The sequence below is a fragment of the Trachemys scripta genome, chromosome 4 (genome assembly GCF_013100865.1).
Source record: "Trachemys scripta elegans isolate TJP31775 chromosome 4, CAS_Tse_1.0, whole genome shotgun sequence".
NCBI lineage: Eukaryota > Metazoa > Chordata > Testudines > Emydidae > Trachemys > Trachemys scripta.
Genome location: NC_048301.1, coordinates 21,141,523 through 21,165,014, shown reverse-complemented (window position 1 = coordinate 21,165,014; position 23,492 = coordinate 21,141,523). Strand labels below are relative to the sequence as shown.

Here is a 23,492-nt window from a genome sequence, read left to right as displayed (position 1 = left end):
AAGTTCTGGGGGGGGGCTGTCAGGGGGCAGGAGTGGGGAGAGGGATCGGAGCAGTCAGGGGACAGGGAGCAGAGGGGTTTAGATGGGTCGGGAGTTTTTGGGGGGGGCTGTCAGGGGGTGGGGAGTGGTTGGATGGGGCGTGGGAGTCCCAGGGGTCTGTCTGGGGGTGGGGGTGTGGATAAGGGTTGGGGCAGTCAGGGGGACAGGTAGGGGGTAGAGTCCTAGGGGGCCAGTTAGGATGTGGGGAAGGTCTCAGGAGGAGGCAGTCAGGGGACAAGGAGTAGGGAGGCTTAGGTAGGGGGTGGAGTCCTGGGGGCAGTTAGGGGCAGGGGTCCCAGGAGGGGGCAGTCAGGGGACAAGGCGTGGGGGGAGGGTTGGGGATTCTGAGGGGGCAGGAAGTGGGAGGGAGTGGAAGGGGCAGGGGCGGGGCTAGGGCAGGACAGGGGCGGGGCTAGGGCAGGGCTCCTCCCGTCCTCTTTTTTGATTGTTGAAATATGGTAACCCTACCAATCCTCTCCATTGTTGTGACTGGCTGCAGGAATGCGGAAGTGCCGGTTTCAAAGCTCGTACCACAGAGAAAAGCAAACAGATTGCAGCTTGCTTTGAGTGAGTGAATGAATGAGCAGGGGGCCGGGAGTTCGGAACTTGCAAAATAGAGAGCTGACATGCTCCCAAAACCACTCTTTCTCCCCCCACACTCCCTGTCATAATCCACCCCAACCCCCATTTTGAAAAGCACGTTGCAGCCACATGAATGCTGGGATAGCTGCCCATAATGCACCCCTCCCAACACAGCTGCAGATGTTACAAGTGTGGCCATATCACTGCGCTGGCAGCTGTCAGTGTGGACAGACTGCAGCGCTTTTCCCTACTCAGCTGCATGAAGGCAGGTTTACCTCACAGCGCTGTACAGCTGCAAGTGTAGCCAAGGCCATAGGGAGAAAGATCAGATCTCAGCCCATTCTAGGCTTGAAAGGGTTAAAGCACTTAAAAATCACTAACTAGATAAGCAACTACACTGATCCTTAGCTCTTCTAACTGTCCCCATAAGCAATCTGGTATACTTTTGCTGCTCTTCTGACCGGTGCACAGAGAGAAGAGGTGAACAAAGTATTTCCACCACCACCTGAACACACACACAGCTCTCCTGGTTTATTCTGTCATTGCACAAGCCAAGCCAGTGAATCATTCCAGGGAATGTAGGACAGTTGGCTAAATACAACAGTTGCAATTGAGATTTGGTTGGACATGCATTTGGACCCCAAAGCAAATATTGTTGGGGTTCAAATCCACAAGGGTCAAAACCAAATTCTTTTCTCCTCTTGTAGACTTGCCTGGAATTGCACGGCCACGGTGGTAATAGGTCAGCATGTTGCCCAGAGCCCACACAAGCCTCGGGCAGAGAAATATACTTGCACAGATCATTTTGGGGCTAAGGAAAGATTCCCTTTTCCCTGCTGCACACAATGACCTTCAAAAGAATCACGGCAGCAGCCGGCTAAGTGTTTACAGACTCGGGTACATAGGTTCATGCACTCCAGGGCATTGTAAATCATTACTCTCCTTTTCCTGGAATTTCCCCAGGCCTAGTCCCCTTTCCTTCTGTTATCAATGCAAGAGTGAAAGCGAAAACAGTCTCGGTGCCCGAACAGGTGAAGCAAACTGCTGCAGGGACTTTTGCCTGGGAGACACTGCCTTTCTTCCTCGTACGGGCTGTTTTCAATAAAGCCCCTGGAAATCCAGAAGATGAGGAGGAGAGCCTCACTGTAGGGAGAGGGATCAGCTGCCAGGCTCTCAGGAGAGCAAGGAACTGCTGCTACCAGCTAAACCAGGTGAGTTTCTCTGGGAGCCACTGCCAACCCCCCTGTGCCCTGCAGGGATCCTAACAGCAGCAAGAGGCCTCCATGTTCATTCCCAGCTACCTGCAGAGCATAGGAAGGAGCCATTAGACATGCTCTCCAGAGGGCCTGCTCGGACAGGTATCGCTCCTCTGGCTTTTCCTGTGGTGGCCCACCACTGTAGAGGGGATGAAAAGGCCAGCGGCGGGCAGCGGGGGGTTGAAGAGGTGAGCGATGAGGGAGCCAGCGGCGGGTGGGTGGGGATGAGGAGGCAAGAAGCGGCGAGCCAGCTGCAGGCAGGGGTTCTCGGGTATGGGGGTTTCTGGCAGGGGAGTGAGGAGGTGAGTGGCAGGTGGGAGGAGGCGAGCGGTGGGTGAGGGACTGAGGAGGGACGCAGCAAACCAAAATACAACTGGGCATGATTTTTATTGAGTCTGCAAAAGGCGCCCTACATAAATCAATTACAATGATTTCAATGTGTGAATGTGCATATTTATTTGTTTTTCCTAAAGTTAATTAAGTATTTTAAGAAAATTTGTCAGTGGCCACCAGCAAGAATTGGTGGCCGCACTCTGAGGCCACCAAAATTTTTGTTATGAGAACCCCTAACCTAGCTACATGAAACACTTTGTGCTCCCCCCTCGGTCTGTATCCACCTTCGCTTTCCTATTTTATACTTAAATTTTAATCTCTTTAGGGCAGGGCCTGTGGTTTATTCTGTGTTCTTATGGTGTTTAACATAGTGGGGGTCCATGACTGGAGCACATAGGTGCGACTACAATATAAATAATAATATTTAGCTAAGCTAGTGTACAACTTGACGGTTCCAAATCAAAAACAAAAAAATGTCATCTCACCTCTCCTATTTTTTTAAATTGTAACTTTAATGCTGTGATCTGGACTTACCTGCAAATTGTTTCCTACCATCTTGGTAAAACGCTGCTATTTTATTCTGATGCCTCACTGCAGTGTTGCTACGTTTTCACCCTCTTGCACAATATTATCTGATAGATTGTAAATATTGCATTCTTTGGCGCAGGGACGGTGCCTTCCGATATGTTTGTAAAGCCTCTAGCACGGTGGGGACCTGATCCTTATCAGGGCTGCTGAGGGCTACTGCAGTATAAACACTTCATAACCATAACTGTCCCCAGCCTTTGCGTACAATTCTAATGTTCTCAAAAGCCATCTCAATGTAACCCATGTTGAACCCTGAGTCACAGGACAGCATGTGGAGGTGTGTGGGTGTGGTAAGGTTACCATATTTGAACATTCAAAAAAGAGGACACTCCACGGGGGGTGTCGGGATGACAGTGCTGCGCAAAGGAGGAAGGGGAAGCAAGGACTCTCCTTACATACCTATGCCAGCTACCAGGCCCTTGGGGCTGCAGGCTCACTGTCTCAGGAACAAGCAGGCAGGGACTGAGAGGAGCACTGGCTCCACCCCCTCACTCCATGGCCAGCCCAGTTCTGCAGACATGAAGCGGTGCTGTAATTTGCTGGTAGTTTAGAAGCACTTAGGACCAAGGAACCACCTTAGTAGACACCCTGAGAGCAAAGGGCTACGAGGTGCAGATGGACTCCCTGATCGTCGGAGCCTTGGGTGCCTGGGACCCCTGCAACGAGCGTGTGCTGCGGACCTACGGGATCGGTTGATGCTATGCACGGCTCATGTGGCGCCGCATGGTCTCAGACACCATCCGATGGTCCAGGGACATCTACATCGAACATGTCACTGGCCACTGACAGTACCAGGAGGTGTGAGCCAGAGCGACATCGCTCTTTGACTACGAGAACGGGACCAAGAGACTTTGTCCGTTGGACCATATGAACTGGAACCATAAACTCCCTGAACGTTAAATCTCAACAAATGAGGGTCAACCCATCCTCATCATTGTATCCACTCATTCTACTCCACACCTGAACATAGCCATTATATGAATTTCATACCCTCATATCTTAATGTCTGTACTCTGACCCATCATCCTTTTAGGCCCAATCAGGGATATTGCAGATTATATATTCCTTACGACACCCGATCTTAAACCAAACTTCGCACCCCTCAATAATCTGTACGTTATTCCCTGATAATCAGAAACTTCTATGCTTAAACTCTGTACCGTTCACTTTTTTTTTTAAACATCATCTTAATAAAAAATTTTATATCAGGCCCTGCCTCCATCTCAAGCAGCAGCAGCATCTGTGGGAAGGAGAAACCTTTATTTGGGACCCTCCCTTCCCAGCCAGCCAGAGGCATGAGACCCCAGGGATTCACATCACAGCCCCAGCTGGACTCCCAGAGGCAGTGGCGGCACGGTCTGCATGGAGGAGGCAATTAGGGATCCTCCCAGGGTGGGTAATGGGGCATTCAGAACACTAAACAGGCCTTGGTAATCATCCAGATACGGAAGTCAAACCTCCCTTCAGAAAACAGGGGAGATACTGTGCCTCTAGGAGGTGTCACAGGGGCACGGTGTCTTGCCCTTGCACCAGGGCTTCCTCAGCACAGGACTTAAAAAAATAATAATCACAATTTAGCCCTTTACCGTAAAGAGAAATGAGATGAAATGGCACTGAAAAAGATGTCAGCAGCTGGCTCGTTGCCTGCACTCGGGCTCCTAACATATTAGAAATTGTGGGCAACTGTTTTTAAATGCTCCTAGTGTAGGTAAGGCCTGTGAGACCAAAAAATAATAATAAAAAAAAATCAGATCGATCTGCAAACTGTTCCCAGACTGGCCTTGATTTGTGTGACTTTGAAGTGCTTTCAGACAGTGTGTGCTATATAAAAGTTCATTGCATTGTGTAGCCTCTGCAGAACTGTAACCATGACAATTCAGAGCACAGAAAGCATTATGCTTTGATTTCTTATTTAAGGAACTAGAGGCGAAAACTGAGTCTTTTCAGTGTGCTTTAGTCACTGCTGTGTGATGTCGATAACTGACCATCCACATCTCGAGCCAGATTCCAAGGCTGAATGTCTGCAGATCTCTGTGCATAAACAAGGCAGCAGCAACCAAGCCCAAAGCTAACATGTCTGGGTTATAGGCTGTGAATGCGCAGATCTGGCTAATGCATAGATCTGCCCTAAATTGCTTTAAACTCAGCTGGAGGGGGAAACTAGTGGTACCAGTTTAGGTACTGAGAGTGCATAGCATACCTGAAAGTATACAAGAGGGCTGCTCTCAGGCATTGAACTGGGGCCCTCTAGACTAAAAGCATGCACGTGCACAACCTGTGCTAAAGAGCCAGGCTCTGAAGGTAGGGTTAGGGGACCCAAGAACCTCTGAATGCTAAGTGGCAAGGGGGTGCAGAAGGGTTACAGGAATCACCTGATTCTGGTCTGTACATTCTGGTTCACCAAAGAATGTCATGTGAAGTCTTAAATGAAAGCTGGCGTCACACCGGTCATCAATATCTTTGTGACATGGGTACGTACAGGTACTCTGTAAGGAGTTGTGCATATATGCAGAAAATCTGTTTTTAAAGTCTGTATCCAGATATTAGTCAACAGGAAAAGTGACAAACAGGTTGTCTGTCAGACAGGAGATGCCTATCCATTTACATGTAAACTGAGTATTGTCTCATTCACAGTGGGTCCCCTATCGCCAGTCTGAACTGAATGCAGATGAAGGACTGTAAGAAAGAACCTTAGATATAATCTAACAGGAAGTGAAGCACAGGGGGGAAGAAGAGAGCCTTCTCTGGAGGTGCATAGCAAAAGTTTGCTTGAGTATATTGGGGATTGGAGGGAACAAAGGCCCCCTTCACTGCGGGAGTAAAAGGGCTGCCATCAGGGATTGAAGAAAGTGCTTTTGCATCGTAAAACAGGGGTCTCAACCAGGCTTGGTTGAAAACTCTGGAGAAAACTTTGGGTGAGATACGCTTCTTTAGACAGGAGGGTAACTTGGCAGTTAAGGTTAGTATCTAGAAAGCCTGTTATGATTTTGTTTTTGTGTCACCATTCGTTTTCATATTCTTACTCACTATCACTTGAATCTCTCGTCTCTAATAATAAACTGATTCTTGTTTTCACTATAAATATATCTGTGTGCTGTGGTGGTAAACAAAGAGCTGGTCCAGAGTTGTCTCTTATAAGCTTGTGTGTCCTGTTCCTTTGGGAGCAGCAGGCCTCACTCTAAATTCTGTGAGAGTTTAGTGGACAAGGGGCTATTCATGCAGGGAACGCTCAGAGTATTTGGAGGTTGGTGTGTACCTATCACTACTTGTATAGAGAGGGGGCTGTCTGTGGAGGCCTGGAAGGCCATGCTCATGCTGCCAGGGGCTCTTGTATTCAGGGACCTGATCCACAGCAGGTATAGACAAGACTGCTTCATGCACGAGGCAGGTGGTGGTGAGGTGCCTCCCAACCCTGGTTACGCTGGGGTGCAACAAAGGTTATTACAGACTTGCCTCCTCTGTCAATTCGACAGAGTGGGGGATACAAAGAGTTGCTGCCTAAGGGTGACTCATGAGACACAGCAATATCCCAGCATTACAGAGATCCCACGTAATTCTTACTGCTTAATTCTGCTCTTGTCTGTTTCTTTTCTTTGACTAGTTACTCCTCCTCCTACTAAAAACCAGATACCTGAGCCCAGTGAAAAAATGGCGTCTCCAGCAGAACCAGCCTCCCCAGTAAAAAGCACTGAGGATGAAGGAACGGATTCTGTTTCTGAACTGAATAGCTCACCCGTGAACAATCTGGAGGCAAAGAGCCCCGAAAGTGCTCTCAAAAGAATGTTAAGCTTCAGGAGAAGTAAACGAAGTCCAGCCAAAGACAAAGCAAGCGAAGACTCTGGCACCCTGAGACGAAACAAAGGTTTTACACTGAAAGGCTTCAAACAAAATGAAGAGAGCAGCAGTGCTAAAAACATGACCAACACCAGTGTGGACAAGAGTGGGGAGAATACAGGGGCAGAGCCCATTCTCTCAGGTAAGAGGTGAAAATATAACCCACTGTAAAAACACTTGCTAGGATTCTAATAAGATTCAATCAAAGTAGACTCTGCAGGGCTTCAGCGCAATAGAGCATTGAATGAAATGGACTTGCCTGGGTAGAGAATAGCCTGATCTCTTGCAAGGTCTTTTTGGAGTCTTTAAAGGCAGAGCACAGAGACCAGGTCTCCCAGATACCAAGGGAGACCCCATGAATGGGATGTTCTGCGGCCCCGTCAAATGGTATTTTATTAGCATTGAAGGATCCTCAAGAGGGACACTTATAAGCTTTGTGATGATACATTACAAGAGACCTTTTGCATGAAGCATATTCCAGTTACATCATATCACACACATTAGCATATTTTCATAAAATCAGAGAGTGCAACATCACTCCATGCTCATCCTGCCAGGGGCTCTTGTTTTCAGGGACCTGATCCACAGCAGGCATAGACAAGACTGCTTCATGCTTCACAACCTGGTTACACTGGGGTGCAACAAAGGCTATTACAGACTTGCCTCCTCTGTCAATTCAACAGACTGGGGGGATACAAAGAGTTGCCGCCTAAGGGTGACTCATGAGACACAGCAATATCCCAGCATTACATAGATCCCACGTAATTCTTACTGCTTAATTCTGCTCTTGTCTGTTTCTTTTCTTTGACTAGTTACTCCTCCTCCTTCTGAAAATCAGATACCTAAGCCCAGTGAAAAAATGGCGTCTCCAGCAGAACCAGCCTCCCCAGTAAAAAGCACTGAGGATGAAGGAACAGATTCTGTTTCTGAACTGAATAGCTCACCCGTGAACAATCTGGAGGCAAAGAGCCCCGAAAGTGCTCTCAAAAGAATGTTAAGCTTCAGGAGAAGTAAACGAAGTCCAGCCAAAGACAAAGCAAGCGAAGACTCTGGCACCCTGAGACGAAACAAAGGTTTTATACTGAAAGGCTTCAAACAAAATGAAGAGAGCAGCAGTGCTAAAAACATGACCGACACCAGTGTGGACAAGAGTGGGGAGAATACAGGGGCAGAGCCCATTCTCTCAGGTAAGAGGTGAAAATATAACCCACTGTAAAAACACTTGCTAGGATTCTAATAAGATTCAATCAAAGTAGACTCTGCAGGGCCTCAGCGCAATAGAGCATTGAATGAAATGGACTTGCCTGGGTAAAGAATAGCCTGATCCCTTGCAAGGTCTTTTTGGAGTCTTTAAAGGCTGAGCACAGAGACCAGGTCTCCCAGATACCAAGGGAGACCCCATGAATGGGATGTTCTGCACCCCCCTCAAATGGTATTTTATTAGCATTGAAGGATCCTCAAGAGGGATACTTGTCTTGATACATCCCTTTAATTTGCTATTTCTTACAGTAATGCTGCTGCACTTTTTTTTCCCCAGGCCAAGTCATAAGGCTGCGCACTCACATGGGCCATGTCTACTCTAGAAAAATGGGTCTATGTTAACTGACCTTTACCTAACCATATCTCTTTCCTAGAGTGGACACATTGCAATGCCTTTCAACCTGACTAAGCAACACTTCTAACTGCTTAGCCAAGGTAAAAGGCATCACAGTGTTTCCACTTAGGAAAAAGGTTGAGGTGAATTAATACACCCTGACCTAACCTTGACCCACATTTCTAACCTAGGCAAGACCCAGAGGCCATTGTTGATGCCACTGATGGACTGGTTAGAAGGGCAGTGTGGCAACTGTGAGATCTATATCAGTGAAGGTGCTTAAACTGCTTCACATTGTTACAGCGTGAGCTTTGTAAAATGGAACTGAGCCCATCTTGTCAGCTTTGCATACCTAATGGCCTAGATTCACAGATCATGACCAGAAGGCTCCATTATGATAATCTAGGCTCCCCTCCTGCATAAACTTGTGTCATTGCACTGAGTCCAATTACTTGTGTCTGCACCAGAGCATCTCCTTTAGAAAGACACCCAATCTTGATTTAAAGATGACAAGTGATGGAGAATCTCCCACACTCAGTGGTAAGCTGTTCCAGTGGTTAATCGCCCTCATTGTTTTTAAAAAGTGGGTTTTATTGCCAGTTTGAATTTGTCGACCTTCAGTTTCCCCAGCCATTCAATCGTGTTGGGCCTTTGGCTGCTAGATGAACGAGCCATTCAGTATCAGAGCTCTCTTTCCTGCCTAGGTACTTACAGTGATCCAATTGCCTCTTAAACTTTCTCTTTGATAAACTGACTAGACTGAACTCCCTTAGCCACGTCACCACACCCAGAGCTCCCGTTTAGAGGGCTCAAGTTCCCAGTGACTTCTGGGAGCCGGAAGATGCTCCAGAATAGGAGTCTCTCACACAGCAGCGAGGATCTCTGCTGTCACACCAGTGCTGCATCCAGAAAGGCAGTTTTGTACGCTCTCTATTTCTGGTTAGCAAGTGAAATTAGACCAATGACTGAGCTGCGGTTCTTGCTGCGACAGTGGGAAATGGAAAATTTAATTGGATCAGCCCCTTTTTGGACTCTAGTGTTCCATGATTATCAGGGCCGGCTCCAGACACCAGCGAAGGAAGCAGGTGCCTGGGGCGGCCAATAGAAAGAGGCGGCACTCCATCCGTTAGCGCGGCAGCATGTCCGGGTCTGCAGCGGCAATTCGGTGGCGGGTCCTTCACTCACTCTCTTCCACTTCGGCGGCACTTTGGCGGCAGCTCAATCAGGTTTTTCTTTTTTCTCTCTTTTTTTTTTTCGCCACTTGGGGTGGCAACAAAGCTGGAGCCGGCCTGATGATTATCATAGTCCAAATGGTGCATCAACCAACGAAATTGGTTCAAATTATTACTAGCAAACTACCTTCACTCCTGTGGCGTGGCGAGGTATAATGCTGGCTATTTGTGGTCCCTTAGAACTGTGTTTTCAAGGCACTTTTATCATCGTTTTTCAAAATCTGCACAGTAGATAACTCAGCTGAGTGGAAGTGTAAAACAAAGGCCCCCACTCCTAAAGTGACCGGAGACTGAGAATGGATTTTCCCCATCCCTCCCAGACTGGGTAACAGCATACAGTGCTTGGAAACCAGCGTTACAGCGAATAGTAATACCTAGTAGTTATGTGCATGTCTGCAAAATGACGGTGTCGTGCCAGCCATGGTGGGGCTCCTTTGGCTTCAAGGAAGTTACGGTGGGGATGAGTCAGACCCATTCTTTGAGATCTATTTAGTAGACTCATGCAAATATTATTATTTCTATTACAATAGCACATAGGGGCCTCAACTGAGATCAGGGCTCCATTGTACTAGGCATTGTACAAACATACGTTGGAGAACACTTGCCCAGAAAAAAGTTACAATACAGACAAAGGGAGAGAAGGGGAAAACAGAGGCACAGGGACCATGATTTGCCCAAAGTCACAAGCATAGCACTGGTGGAGCTGGGAGACAGGGATCTAATCCCAGCTCTCAGTCCAGGGCTCTCTCCAGTAGATCTTGCCTCCTCTGATGACTTGATGCAGTGGTCTTATGTTCAGTGTGAAATCTGCGCAGCCAGACTGATTTAGAGTGACAACTATAGGAACAGTGCCGTATGACGCATATTAGCTTTAAAATACACAGTACAAACCAGAAATAGCACCACAAATAAGATCACCAATCTGAAATATATCTAAGCAGAGATGGGCCTGTGCTGCCAAACTCAGGCATAGACCCAAACAGAAGTTCGGGGGTGTTCAGAGCAAGAGCTTTAGGTCGGTTCCATCTTGGAGTTTGAGATGCTAGAGCTACAAACGTTTCAATGTGCTGTCTAAGGCAGCAGGTGTGGGTGGGTCTTAGGGGGAACCTGAATGAGGAGAGGGCAGTAGACAGGCCAACCAGCACATGAAGGGCATTCCAATGACACAGAATGTCTAAAACGCACCATAGCTCACAAGACCTGCTCACAAGATGCTAGAGAGATTCCCGAGTGCCATTTCCACAGCTCACAAGACCTGCTGGAACGGTAGGAGCTTTGGAAGAAGTTGGTTCTTCATTCAGGTGAAATTCACATCACTGGTACAAAGCCCAAGAGATCAGGTTCATGCAGGCAAAGTACGGGGCGATGGATAGAGGCAGTTAGCCCCCAGCTCAGAGCTGCACTCCAGCCCTCCCAACATCTGGGTTAGAACGGTGGCACTACCCCTGTGCACCAGTAGCATGGAGGGCTAGGACCACTGGGTCATATCCCATGGGGGAGGGTCTCAGAGCCCAGGCTCCAGCCCAAACATCTACACTGCAATTTCGTAGCCCCGCAGCCCGAGCCCCGCGAACCTCAGTCAGCTGATCTGGGCCAGCCGCGGGTCTTTCATTGCAGTGTAGACATACCCTGTGAGCCATGGCTCGGATATTTCAGTGATTTCATCTGAACAGTATTTCTCCTCTATGTCAAACATGAGTTAGGGAGATTAAAGGTGACCTGGAATGCCACTCTTCACGCAGGATGCAGTAGAGAGCCAAAGCAGCCCCGCAATCGTGACTCAGACACTGCTCTCTCCTGTGGTCTTTACTGTTGTAATAGGCACATTAAAATATCTAAAAGTAAACTCACAATCTGCTCTCTCCCCCACCCATGTTCTCTCTGCAGTCATGGAAATAAATGAACTTATTCAGAAAAAGCAACTTTTGGAGGCATTTGCAAGCATCAGGTGTTTGGAGAAAGAAGTTATAACTGAAAAAGAGGCCAAGAAATATGAAGACAATCCTACAGAATATGCCCGGAAAGCCAAGGATGTGGATTTGCTTTGTAACTCTGTTGCTAACTCAATCAGATCCATTGTGGAGGAAACACTTGATCAGTGCGATGTAGATGAAAGTTTGTTGACTTCTATGGTGACCGTAATCTCCAAGGAAGAAAAAGTTCATGCTGATGTACAGAGCCCCAGCTCTTCAGAATCGGACGGGGTTGGCAGACCCAGAAAATGGCGAGACGTGTGGAAGGAAGCTGTCAGAGGGAGTGCTGAAAAGAGAGTCCGTAACGTGCCTATTTCTTTGAAGGAGGACAATGATTCTTGGCTCGCTATCCATTTAGGGTTCCTCAGAAAATGTGTTATTGAAGATTTATTGAAAATCAAGCAGTCGGTACAAAAGTGTTACCCAGATGACTATAAAGTTTGTGGAAGATACGTGGAGTCCTTTCACGGTGCCATTTCTTCACACCTGCAAAATCTCTTGCAGAGACCCTTGGAATTCAATGAACTTTACGCATTACTTGATTGGGTTGTTAACACGTACTATAGGTAAGCTACTATTCCCCATGCCAACTCTCTCTCCTCCAAATAATAATTTGGCTCTGAAAATCTGCAAGGTGCTTCAAGACACTTTTAGTTATTCTTGGGTTCCCATGTGAGTAAGACAGATGCAACCACTTGAACTATAACGGAACGTACCAATCTGATAAAAGATAGTGGCAAAGGCTTGTGCGTAAAATGCTTACCACATGCATCCACTGTACATTTAGATTGCCTTGTTTCTCTTAGTCACAGACTTGCAGGGCTCACGATACCCATAAGTTCCACTTGCCAATGTTATATTTCAGCTCTAAGAAAGCTCAGTTCCCCCCCATGGAAACATTTTGCAAAGCGCAGCCTCTATTAGCAGATCTTTCCAGCTGTAATGCATGGTGCGTGGAGGAACTCTGGGCTGCACCTGTTTAAGTTGTGATCCCACAGTATTCTTGCCGCCAAGTTAAAGAAGTATGGGCTGGATGAATGGACTGTAAGGTGGATAGAAAGCTGGCTAGATCGTCGGGCTCAACGGGTAGTGATCAATGGCTCCATGTCTAATTGGCAGCCGGTTTCAAGCGGAGTGCCCCAAGGGTCGGTCCTGGGGCCGGTTTTGTTTAATATCTTTATTAATGATCTGGAGGATGGTGTGGACTGCACTCTCAGCAAGTTTGCAGATGACACTAAACTAGGAGGCGTGGTAGATACCCTAGAGGGTAGGGATCGGATACAGAGGGACCTAGACAAATTAGAGGATTGGGCCGAAAAAAACCTGATGAGGTTCAACAAGGACAAGTGCAGAGTCCTGCACTTAGGATGGAAGAATCCCATGCACTGCTACAGACTAGGGACCGAATGGCTAGGCAGCAGTTCTACAGAAAAGGACCTAGGGGTCACAGTGGACGAGAAGCTGGATATGAGTCAACAAATGCCCTTGTTGCCAAGAAGGCTAACGGCATTTTGGGCTGTATAAGTAGGGGCATTGCCAGCAGATCGAGGAACGTGATCGTTCCCCTTTATTCGACATTGGTGAGGCCTCATCTGGAATACTGTGTCCAGTTTTGGGCCCCACACTACAAGAAGGTTGTGGAAAAATTGGAAAGAGTCCAGCGGAGGGCAACAAAAATGATTAGGGGTCTGGAGCACATGACTTATGAGGAGAGGCTGAGGGAACTGGGATTGTTTAGTCTCCAGAAGAGAAGAATGAGGGGGGATTTGATAGCAGCCTTCAACTACCTGAAGGGGGGTTCCAAAGAGGATGGAGCTCGGCTGTTCTCAGTGGTGGCAGATGACAGAACAAGGAGCAATGGTCTCAAGTTGCAGCGGGGGAGGTCCAGGTTGGATATCAGGAAAAACTATTTCACTAGGAGGGTGGTGAAACACTGGAATGCGTTACGTAGGGAGGTGGTGGAGTCTCCTTCCTTGGAGGTTTTTAAGGCCCGGCTTGACAAAGCCCTGGCTGGGATGATTTAGCTGGGAATTGGTCCTGCTTTGAGCAGGGGGTTGGACTAGATGACCTCTAGAGGTCCCTTCCAACTCTGATATTCTATGATTCTATGATTCTATGCAGGTTGGAAAGAATCTACACTGCCACCTGTCCCTGTTGGTAGGGTGACCATACGTCCCGGTTTGGCTGGGACAGTCCCTTTTTTAAGCTCTGTCCTGGCCATCCCGACCTTTTTGGCAAAAGTGGGCATTTGTCCCATTTGCTCTTGCCAACTTGATCAGTTGGCAAGAGCAAGCGGGACAAATGCCCACTTTTGTCAAAAAGTGGGGTACAGAGGAACAGGCAGGTGTGGGGGCGAGTGGTGACACCATCCCTGGGCAGGGGGAGAGGAAGGGCTTGGGCGGGGTGGGGGGGCAGGCAGGGCTCGGGCAAGCAGCGACGCCAGCCCCACCGGGGAAGGGGGCTTGGGTGATCAGCTCAGGCCAGCCCCACATGGCGAGAGGGGGGGCTCAGGCTAGCCCCACGCGGTGTCCCATTTTCCCCTTGGGAAATATTGTCATCCTACCTGATGGCCACCCCCTGAGCATGGGTATGTGGGACACCACTAGATGGCATTAGCCCAAAGGAAAAGAGGAATTGGCTCAAATAAATAACTTTAGAGGTGTGGGGTCTCAGAACCTCTAAAAATTATTTACAGCACAGTAGGAACCCAACTGTGCTTGGTGGTATACAGAGTACAGATACGCAACACGACATTGGGGCTGGCACTAATAGCTTACTGAGTCTAAGGGCTTGTCCACATGGTACAGCAATGTGCACTACAGGGGTGAGATGTCTAAAACGCACCAACATGTTGTGCGACAAACTGGCCCACATGGACCTGGCTGGTGCACACTAAAAAGTTCTGTTTCAACGTTAGCACACAGGAGGGAACTTTTAGTGAGCCCCAGCAGGGTCCACATTTCTAGTTAGTGCACAACACATTGGTGCACTTTAGAAGGCACACCTTTCTAGTGCGCATTGCCACTCCATGTAGATAAGCCCTACGAAGACAATAGAAATACATGAAGGGTGGAGGGAAAAGGATACAATATACAAATCAGCCGGACTTGTTTATGATATGCTTGTTTATACAGATCCTCTACCTACACATTAGTGGCTGGCTAATTTCAGAGCAGCATCACTGCAGGTGTGGGTGGGTCTTAAGGGGGAACCTGAATGAGGAGAGGGCAGTAGACAGGCCAACCGGCACCTGAAGGGCATTCCAGTGACACCGAAGTAAACACAAAAGCAGTTGCAAAAGAGGTGGATAGATTGGGCCACTTATATATAAGTGCTTAACTATTGATTGAGGAGCTTAGCTTTATGCATCCCTGTTCAAAAATGGTGATTTAAATTGCATTGGATGTGAAGTTGTTTACTTAACCAGATGTAATCAACTTGAAATCTAGCCATAAGTTTCGAGTACTTTCAGATTTAAAATTTTTATTAAGATGATGCTTAAAAAAGTGAACGGTACAGAGTTTAAGCACAGAACTTTCTGGTTATCAGGGAATCACGTACAGATTATCGAGGGGTGCGAAGTTTGGTTTAAGATTGGGTGTCCTAAGGAATACATAATCTGCAATATCCCCGATTGGGAGTAAAAGGTTGATGGGTCAAAGTACAGACATTGAGATATGAGGGTATGATGTTCATATAATGGCTATGTTCCAGTGTGGAGTATAATGAGTGGATATGATGATGAAGATAGATTGACCCTCATTTGGTGAAATTTAATGTTCAGGGAGTTTATGGTTCCACTTCATATGATCCAACGGAGAAAGTCTCTTGGTCCCTATCTCCTAGTCGAAGAACGATGTCACTCCGGTTCACGCCTCCTACTACATCTGCCTGAGTCCCCTTGCCAGTTTTTGTGACTTTACAATTGCATTTTTCTTATTTTAAGAAATATTTTCCCTCTCATTACTGTGTGTAAAACCCACATAAACAGAGGAATCTGATTACACAGAAGTGAGATTGAAGCTGATTATACCAAACATCCTGTCAAAATAAACTAAAGCAAACAAACTAAAAATCAAAAAGCAAAATACATTTCTCTTTCATATAAAGTCATCTGAGTCTTTACTTGCAACAGCAGTGGGTAAAAAAAATTCAGACAGAAAGGCGCTATCTAGGTTGGGTGTACTTTTAAATGAATGACACATTCATGCAGCATGCTGGAGTACACACTATTTGTACAGCTAATGACATCTTATACATTCCCAACCCACAAATTTGGCCAGATGACAGGGCAACACCACCAACTCTTTCCTAATAAGCGCCCTCTGCATTAGCCTGCCAGAATCCAGACTTGATACAGTGCAGTTTTCATTCAACTTAGATCTGATCTTGCACTCCGTACTCAGACCTAATTGCAATTTATGGGAGTTTTGAGTACAAGATAAAGCCCCTTATGAGATGTTGTCATTGCAGCTGACTTCCGGATATAGCTCTAGTGAATAGTTAGTAATTCATGTTCCACATTCAAGGAGGTTACAAACATTTTCTCTTCCTTTCTCATCCTGTATTTAGAAGACAGAGTTGTAAATTGATCTTGCTTGTGCAGAGTATGGATGGGTTGGTGGATAGCACATTTGAATATCGTACAATATTGAATCATAATGGCACCCAATAATGGATTTTTTGCTATTGAGTAAGCAGCACATCTGTTTCTACCCCAAAGTGGTACTCTACCTTCCCACTAATCAGCTGTCATGTATTGCATGGTAACTCATGGGAGAAATGAGTGGTAAAGTAAAGTAGTTTATCAATTCAATTCCCTTTAAAATCAGCCTCTAGTTCAGCATCCACCTACTTCTTCCGTAGGCAAGGAAATGTTTCTCATGTCCAAACTTGTTTGTACCCTTGCATGATTTCCAGACACTGCCCTTCAGAATATCACCCAGATGAGCTGAGCTGTGATCTTTCATTGTTATCTTCACAAGGAAATAGACACACAGTGTGACCAGCTAACGCCAAAGAAAACAAAAACAATGTTACTGGAACAAGCTCTAGAAAAATCCCAACAACTCATTGTTAAATGAATCAGTTTCATGTTTTTTTGTTTATATAAAACTTTTCATGTCCAAGCAACACAAGGGTTTCATGCTTTCTAAACTGGGCTGAAACCTAGTCTTCAGAACCACTACGATTTTGAAGAATTACAATTTTAAATAGTGAGGAATGGTTTCTTGTTAAAGCCTGAAAGCATGCCACATAGTTTAAGCTTTAAGTAAATTTCACACAAGATGATAATTATGTAGCTCATGCAACATGAATATTCCATTTACTTACTCTCCAAGGCAACCTAATGTGTTCATTTGAATTTTGTAGCAAAACTCTCCTGGGACACCCTGATCTCCAAGCGGAGGTAAAGACTGAGAATCTCCCTCAGTTGTTACCATCAGAAACTTGGGATAAACTGAAAAAGGACTACAAGGATTCTCTAGCGGTAAGACTTTGGGCCCTGTTGTCTGGCTTATACAGGAACAAATAATTCCAGCCTCCTACATAGAATATTCAGATGTCTCCAAAGGGGAACGCTCACCACCAGGGCTGCCTAGTGGTCAGGGGGGAGTACAGCAGGTTGTCTCCTTCCCTGATGTGCCCCCTTGTCAGTTATAACTCTCTCTTGTAGGGCTGTCCCGTCTTTTGAGGCTCAGCCCTCCAGCTGAGTCAAACATCTCAGTCCAGCCCTTTTGGGGTATACCAAAAAAAAAAAAGTCTGATCACGTGGAAGTCTTTCAGCACCCGCATGGGCTTCGGGGCTGTCACCTTAGTTTGGGGACTTGGGGCCTGGGAATATTCAGGGTCTTTCCCAGTTGGATTCTCCACCAAGGTAAATGCTTCTATTGTTGTCCTGTTTTTTGAAGTTGGTAGGGGAGTCTGGTCTCACCATTGCCACTGGACTCCGATCCAGGGCCCGGTAGTGGGCAGCTAAGTTCTGCACCTTGAGGTGCTAAGCAGCTGCCTCCATGAATCCCATAAATCCCCCTTTTCTCCATGGGATAAATTAATGAACAGCAAATAAAGTTTTTGACCTTCACAATCCATCACCAGTCTCTCCTTTGCAGGGTTTGTCAGATCTGCATTGCCAGGTCTCAGGCAGCGAGAGCTCCTAGGCAGCACTTCCCCAGGGCTCAGAGAGGCTCCCTTCCACTGCCTACTTCCTCTAAATGGCTCTGCTTCCCCTTTTAAACCTCTCTTCTCATGCAGGCCTCGCAGGTGCAGTAGGGTGGGGTCACCAGGGACCAGAGTTGCTCCTTAATCCCTTGTTCTCCAGCGTGGGGTCTGCATCCTCCAATCACAGTCTCTCTTTCAGGGTTTGATGCTGCAGTAGGCTGAGCGCCCTTGACTCCTATTGATACAGGACACTCAGCACCAGGCAGAACCTGGCCTTAAATGAACAGAAAGAGGAAATGGAAGCGCGCTATCTAAATGTGGTGCTTGATTCCAATCTATTACACTGATGTGAACGCAGAGTAACTCCAGTGACATCATACATTATACAGACACAAGGACAATTCACAACCATACTTAGCCAAGTTTAAGAGAAACCCCCTAGAAAATATAATAGACTCATTTAAATGAGATATTTCAAAAATATGATCAGTGAATGTTGCTTATTTATGTTTTTTAAAATTCCACTTGTGCTTTGAGTTTATTGCAGTGACAAGCTGCATTACAGACTGCTCAACTCTGCCCGGTCTATGATACAAAGTTTTCACACCCCTGTGTTGGTCAGGGGTGTGAAAAAATCCACACCCTTAACCAATATAGCTATGCCAGCACCTCCCCTTCTTGTGTAGATGCAACTATGCCAGCCAAAGAGTCCTTTTTCCAGTATAGTTTATGTCGTTTGGGGAGGTGGTGTAAGTGCACCAGCAAAAGATCACGTTATGCCAGTGTAAGCTGTAACTCCACCACTAGGGGGCTCTGCTGGTATAGCTATATCAGCGTAGCTGCAAAGCCTTTCAAGAAAGTTGCACCTATTTTGCTCAGTCAGGTATCTTGGCTCACTTAGTATTTAGGGCTCCCCAGCGTGTCAGAATGTGAAATGCTTTTGAAATTAATATTTGGGGACCAGATTTTGATGTCCTTCCACTGAACAGGATCTTAACTGATCAGTGGGCCCGACTGACTTCAGGGGGACTGCTTATGGAACAAGGCATTATTCAGTACAAGTCAGGGCATCAGAATGTGGCTTTTTATGATTAAAATCAGCATTTCCAACCCTTTCTCCTACGGACTGTTTTGTTTCACCAGCAGCTGGAGGACAGATTTAATATTCAGGAAGCAGAATTTGGTCCAGTCCTCCCAGTGTCAAACCGGAGTAACTCAAATGTTAATGCCAGAAGGGACTGTTATGATCATCTAGTCTGACTTCTTGCATAATACAGACCATAGAATTTCACCAAGTTGATCCCACATCAAGCCTATAACTTTCAGTAGAATATATCTCATACAAAGACATCCAGTCTTGATTCATAGACTAAGTGATGGAGAATCTACCACGGCCCCAAGTGAACCATTCCAGTGATTAATTACCTTCACTGCAGAAAATCTGTCTCTTCTTTCTAATTAATGGAGTGATTTCAGATTGAGAGTAACTGAGTGCCGAATACGATCCTTAAACAGTAACGGTCTCCTGATTTCCATAGGGGTTCTATAAAGATTGTAAAGGGTTTGGAACATATGATTTTTTTTTTGATTGCACATGTCAGTTTTATACAGGTTACTAATAGCTAAATGCAGCACACCAGCTAAGTGCCTGTGATTTGTAGGATGGTAAGAAAAATGTGCTTTGTAGTGAATATTCCAGGTCTCAATTGCTGCCCCCACATAAAAGCCAGCAGGAGGGAGAGATTGTGCCTCCCCTACTCACACTGGTGAACAGTAGGCAACAGCACCCACCCTGGGAGTGAGCACTCACCACCACGAGCAACAGTGGCAAGGTCTAGCCCCAGGAATGTCTGCTGCAGAGCTCTTCTTGAACCTTTCCAAGCTCCCCTTGCACGGATGCCTGTGCTTTTCCAGGATGTGCACTACACAGTGTGTATTTATTAACCTCTGTTTATTTTATTAATGCTGATCTGTAAGTTTCCATCCCTCTCTCCCCTTTAACATTTAGGAGAAAATAAAGCACTATTTGGATAACATTCTGAAGCTGGAGACCAGAAAAAAGTGGAAGGAGGAAAAGCAGCCAGAAACCTCACAAACCGAGTACGACTCATCGCTGTCCTTGGATATTCAAACGGTATTTGATTAGCGTGTATAAAGTACATTCTTAAATATTACATTCTGGTATGTAGGTGCTGCCTCCTGTGATAATTTATGTTAGTCACACGCTCACAGAATACATTAGGAGGTGAAAAAATGCCGTTTATTACACCTTTTAGTTCTACCACTCGCCTCTTAGCTGCAAATTAAACCTGCTGTCAATTGTGTCACAGACATAATAGGCAACTGATTTTAAAGTCTTAAAAAAAAAATTCTAATCAAAGAGATTTAAAATGGTTTGTTAGAAAAGCCTCTTTGCTGAAAGAGCTACTTTGTCCCAGGGCTGCTGCAACCTCAGAAATGGTGCTGGTAGAGTGACAGCCACTCCAATTTAAACAGTAAGAAAAAACAAAAAGCTCCTACTAGCATCAGGGGCTGCAGGATAATAAAGCCAGGAGGGTTTTAGATTCATTTTCATCACTTTCAAAGGGTTGAATCATTTCAATTAAATAATACTAGGGGGGGGAAACAGAACCAAAAGATTTTTCTTCCACTGCCATGACTCACTTTCCATAGAAGAATATTGCACATTTTTGATAACCAGAAAGACAGATTTGAATTGGATTAGCAGATGGGCAGGATGTCGTGGACAGCATTTGAGCAAGATTGTAGCTTGTCTAACTTTCCAGACACAGCTGAAGTTGTGTGAGTAGAAATTAGGAGGGACCATGGCAGGGGAAGGGGAGAGAAGAGAGAGAGAATGAAGTACAATAGTCAGTACAGGAAGTGATTCAAGTACAAATAAGGATTTTGGAGTTAAAAAGGCACCCGAGCTGGTCTCAGAACAGCTTGTGTGAGCTGGAGTCAAGGCAGCTTCAAGCCACTTTTGCAGCTCCCTGATCCCTGCTGTGACTCTTGTTAGAGCTACATAGCTAGCTGCTCTCCACCGGCTGGGAGAGAGGAAACCTTCCACTGCTCCATGCACATCTCCCCAGTGTTCAGAGCAGCTACTCACTGGTGCTGGGCAGAGAACTGGGCCTTAAACAAGGGCTCAGAAGAGAGAGATTTGCATCAAGGCAGTTCAGGGCTGTTGATAATTCATCTTTGGTTGCTTAGACAGCACATTGAAACCTTAGACATGAATTACCACGCCATAAATTCTTGGTCCATTCTGGATTATTGTTTTAAAAAGAAAGTGCCAAAATAAGTCTGGTAAATATCACGGGGTTCTCCCCCTAGATACGCAGATCACTAACTTTAGTGCTGACCCAAGTTACACAAGTTCATTGGACAAAGGCTTTTCTGCTGTTGTCCTTCCATTCATTGGATTCTCGTCTGACTCTTTTCTAGTTCATTGGACAGCATAAGAACGAATCTGGCAAAATCTTGGGAAGTCTGGAAACTGCAACTCTTGAGATCAGCATAAGAGAACTGAGAGAATTCATACCAAGGTCAGTGCTGTTTCTGGCAACATAGTCCTGCCAAAATGGGTATCCTGGTGCCACCGCTCAGTAGTAGTATTCATACTGTGGGCCTAACACTAGCACCGGGCTTGCATGTGCTTGCTTCTAGGAAAATCAGGATTCGTCTGAATTCTTATGAGCCTGACAAACTTAACAGAGGATCTGAGAGATTTCCAAAACAATCAACATACACAATAGTAAATAGACAGATGGGCGCATGAGTCTCCCATACAGCATGTCTCCCATACATCTGATGTCAGCTCTGTAAACAGGGATGGCTGAAAAGGGGTTTTCTATCTGTCAGTATTAACTGGATTTCCAGTTATCTCTGTGGTATGTAAGTACTGGACAACAATTAAACGTAGTACTGAGCATGCCCAAATAAGGGACGCAGGCCTCAATCCTGCATTATTAAACCAATGAGACCTTTGCCATTAACTTGAATGGGCAAAGGATCAGGCCCAGAATATGCACAACTCATTTCTAGACTGACTTCTGAATCTCACTTAACTTCACTCAGTTCTAGCAGTGGAGATTATTCTGCCCCTTAGGTGGAATTACGTACTTTCTGCATGGGAGTAGCCGCTGGGGTTATGGCTAAATGCCTATATTTTAATACCTCTAACGTTCAAGTCCTGGTGTCCTCTTCAGTTCTCTAGATCATCACACGGATTTGGGACACTCCCTGGAAAGATTTGGGTTCCATAGATGAAAAAGTTATTTCCTCATCTTGGGACAGGTCTAAACCTCCTACGGCCCATGGTTTGTTGTATTTAAGTATTCCCAGTTTTCAGATCAGCACTCTGAAGTTGCAAAAAAGTGAAGGACCTTTCAGCATGAATCAACTCAAACAGAGACTAAAAATAATTGTGCATTAACTGGTGAAATTTAGCACCTCACGAATGAGCCAAATGGTAGTTTGCTATTAAGTATTTTACAAAATCAAGTGTGGAAGACTGCAAATTTCTGTTCTAATATGTGAAATTGTAGCATTTTGTGATGCATGACAGGTATTTAAAATGTTAAAGACAATAATTATCCCTCAAGTCTCATCTCTAATCTCCCAGTTACCATAGGGAAATCCTGGGGAGTTCACACCAGCAGTTTGTCTGAGATTTTTTTTTAATAAGAACAATATTTTGGTTTCACCATTAAAAGTGATTGAACTAAGGATGTTCCTTTCCCTTTTATTTTTTTTAAACTTCCTTCTATAAATGGAGTCCCAATGTGAGTCCCACACAAGGGAAGATAAGCACCTGACTGAATAACTCACTGGAATATGCTGCCCAATTTATGTGTTTTCTTAGGCAGCATATGCAAATTGAAGTTGTCAGTCTGAATAAGTTAATCTAAAACTAACAGAGCAATAAAAAAAGAAAGAACAAAAGTAAAGTCTCCATGAGAGTGTGCATTGTGTGTCTCCTCCCAAAGTCTGTATGGACCTCAGTGCAAAGTGGCTGCTTGTCTCTGTACACACCAGTGTCCTTAAAGGTGCATTATATAGGAAATATAGACCTGATTCCCCCATATTTTGTCAGTGTGGTGTAAGGGTAGGTGTTTTGCCTTGTTCATATTTGGTTTCTCTTGTAAAATGAGCCTTAAGCTAAAGCACTTTCCTTTGGGCTAAAGTAGGTATACATTACACTGCTCCAAAAGCTACAGAAATTACAGGAGTGATTTACAAGCCCACTTATCAATGACACATTTAATCACCCATAACTAAAGATCAGAATTTTCACCTATACCCTTTTATGGGGAAACATTTCTGGAATCCATCCTGAGCTTTGCTGATTTCAGATTCAAGCAAGCACAAAGCCAAACAATTATTATCTATGGTATATCTTCCTCTAACGCACATAACGCACAGATAAAAAATGCAAGGACTTTGAGAACAGCATGGGAATTTGTCTCTTTATCCCCATTACATGCAGCAAGGTCACTGCAGCTCTATTAGTTAAAGAATTCATTAAGAACTCGACCCTGTTTTATTGACAACCAGCAGCAATGACGTCTTCTGAAATTTCTGTTGCAGATTCAGGGAGGCATTTGTGGAGTGGTACAAAGAGAGAGAGGATTTGTTGTTTGTGCCATATTTAGTAGCCTACGTTAACAGCTTCCGTGATCTGATGTAAGTCTGCATTTCCCTTATAACACCTTTATGATTTTGGAGGCGGGGGGGGAAGGGGGGGAAGGATGTCTGTTGGATCTTATGGTTTAGCAAAGAAACAAGGAAGAAATTATGTCCCACCAGAGTCAACGGGCCAGAATCATCCTCGGAGTAACTGCAGGGCAACAATGGCGTTATGCCAGGGATGGATTTGGATGAGTTACTCCCGATT

At 45.6% G+C, this 23,492-nt stretch overlaps 1 protein-coding gene across 2 annotated transcripts in view; it reads left to right on the top strand.

Annotated features, from left to right (window-relative positions):
* The first annotated feature begins 1,565 nt into the window (after positions 1 to 1,565).
* EXOC3L4 (exocyst complex component 3 like 4) overlaps positions 1,566 to 23,492 on the top strand; it is a 47,491-nt gene continuing 25,564 nt past the window's right edge. Inside the window, exons 1-8 of one of the 2 annotated variants that reach the window (XM_034769958.1) lie at positions 1,566 to 1,832; positions 6,400 to 6,774; positions 7,445 to 7,819; positions 11,346 to 11,997; positions 16,805 to 16,922; positions 19,602 to 19,727; positions 21,041 to 21,141; positions 23,186 to 23,281. In XM_034769958.1, the coding sequence (XP_034625849.1) occupies positions 6,447 to 6,774; positions 7,445 to 7,819; positions 11,346 to 11,997; positions 16,805 to 16,922; positions 19,602 to 19,727; positions 21,041 to 21,141; positions 23,186 to 23,281 (1,796 nt within the window). In that variant the 5' untranslated portion in view covers positions 1,566 to 1,832; positions 6,400 to 6,446. The remainder of the gene's footprint in view (positions 1,833 to 6,399; positions 6,775 to 7,444; positions 7,820 to 11,345; positions 11,998 to 16,804; positions 16,923 to 19,601; positions 19,728 to 21,040; positions 21,142 to 23,185; positions 23,282 to 23,492) is intronic. The other variant, XM_034769959.1, reaches the window with a different exon arrangement.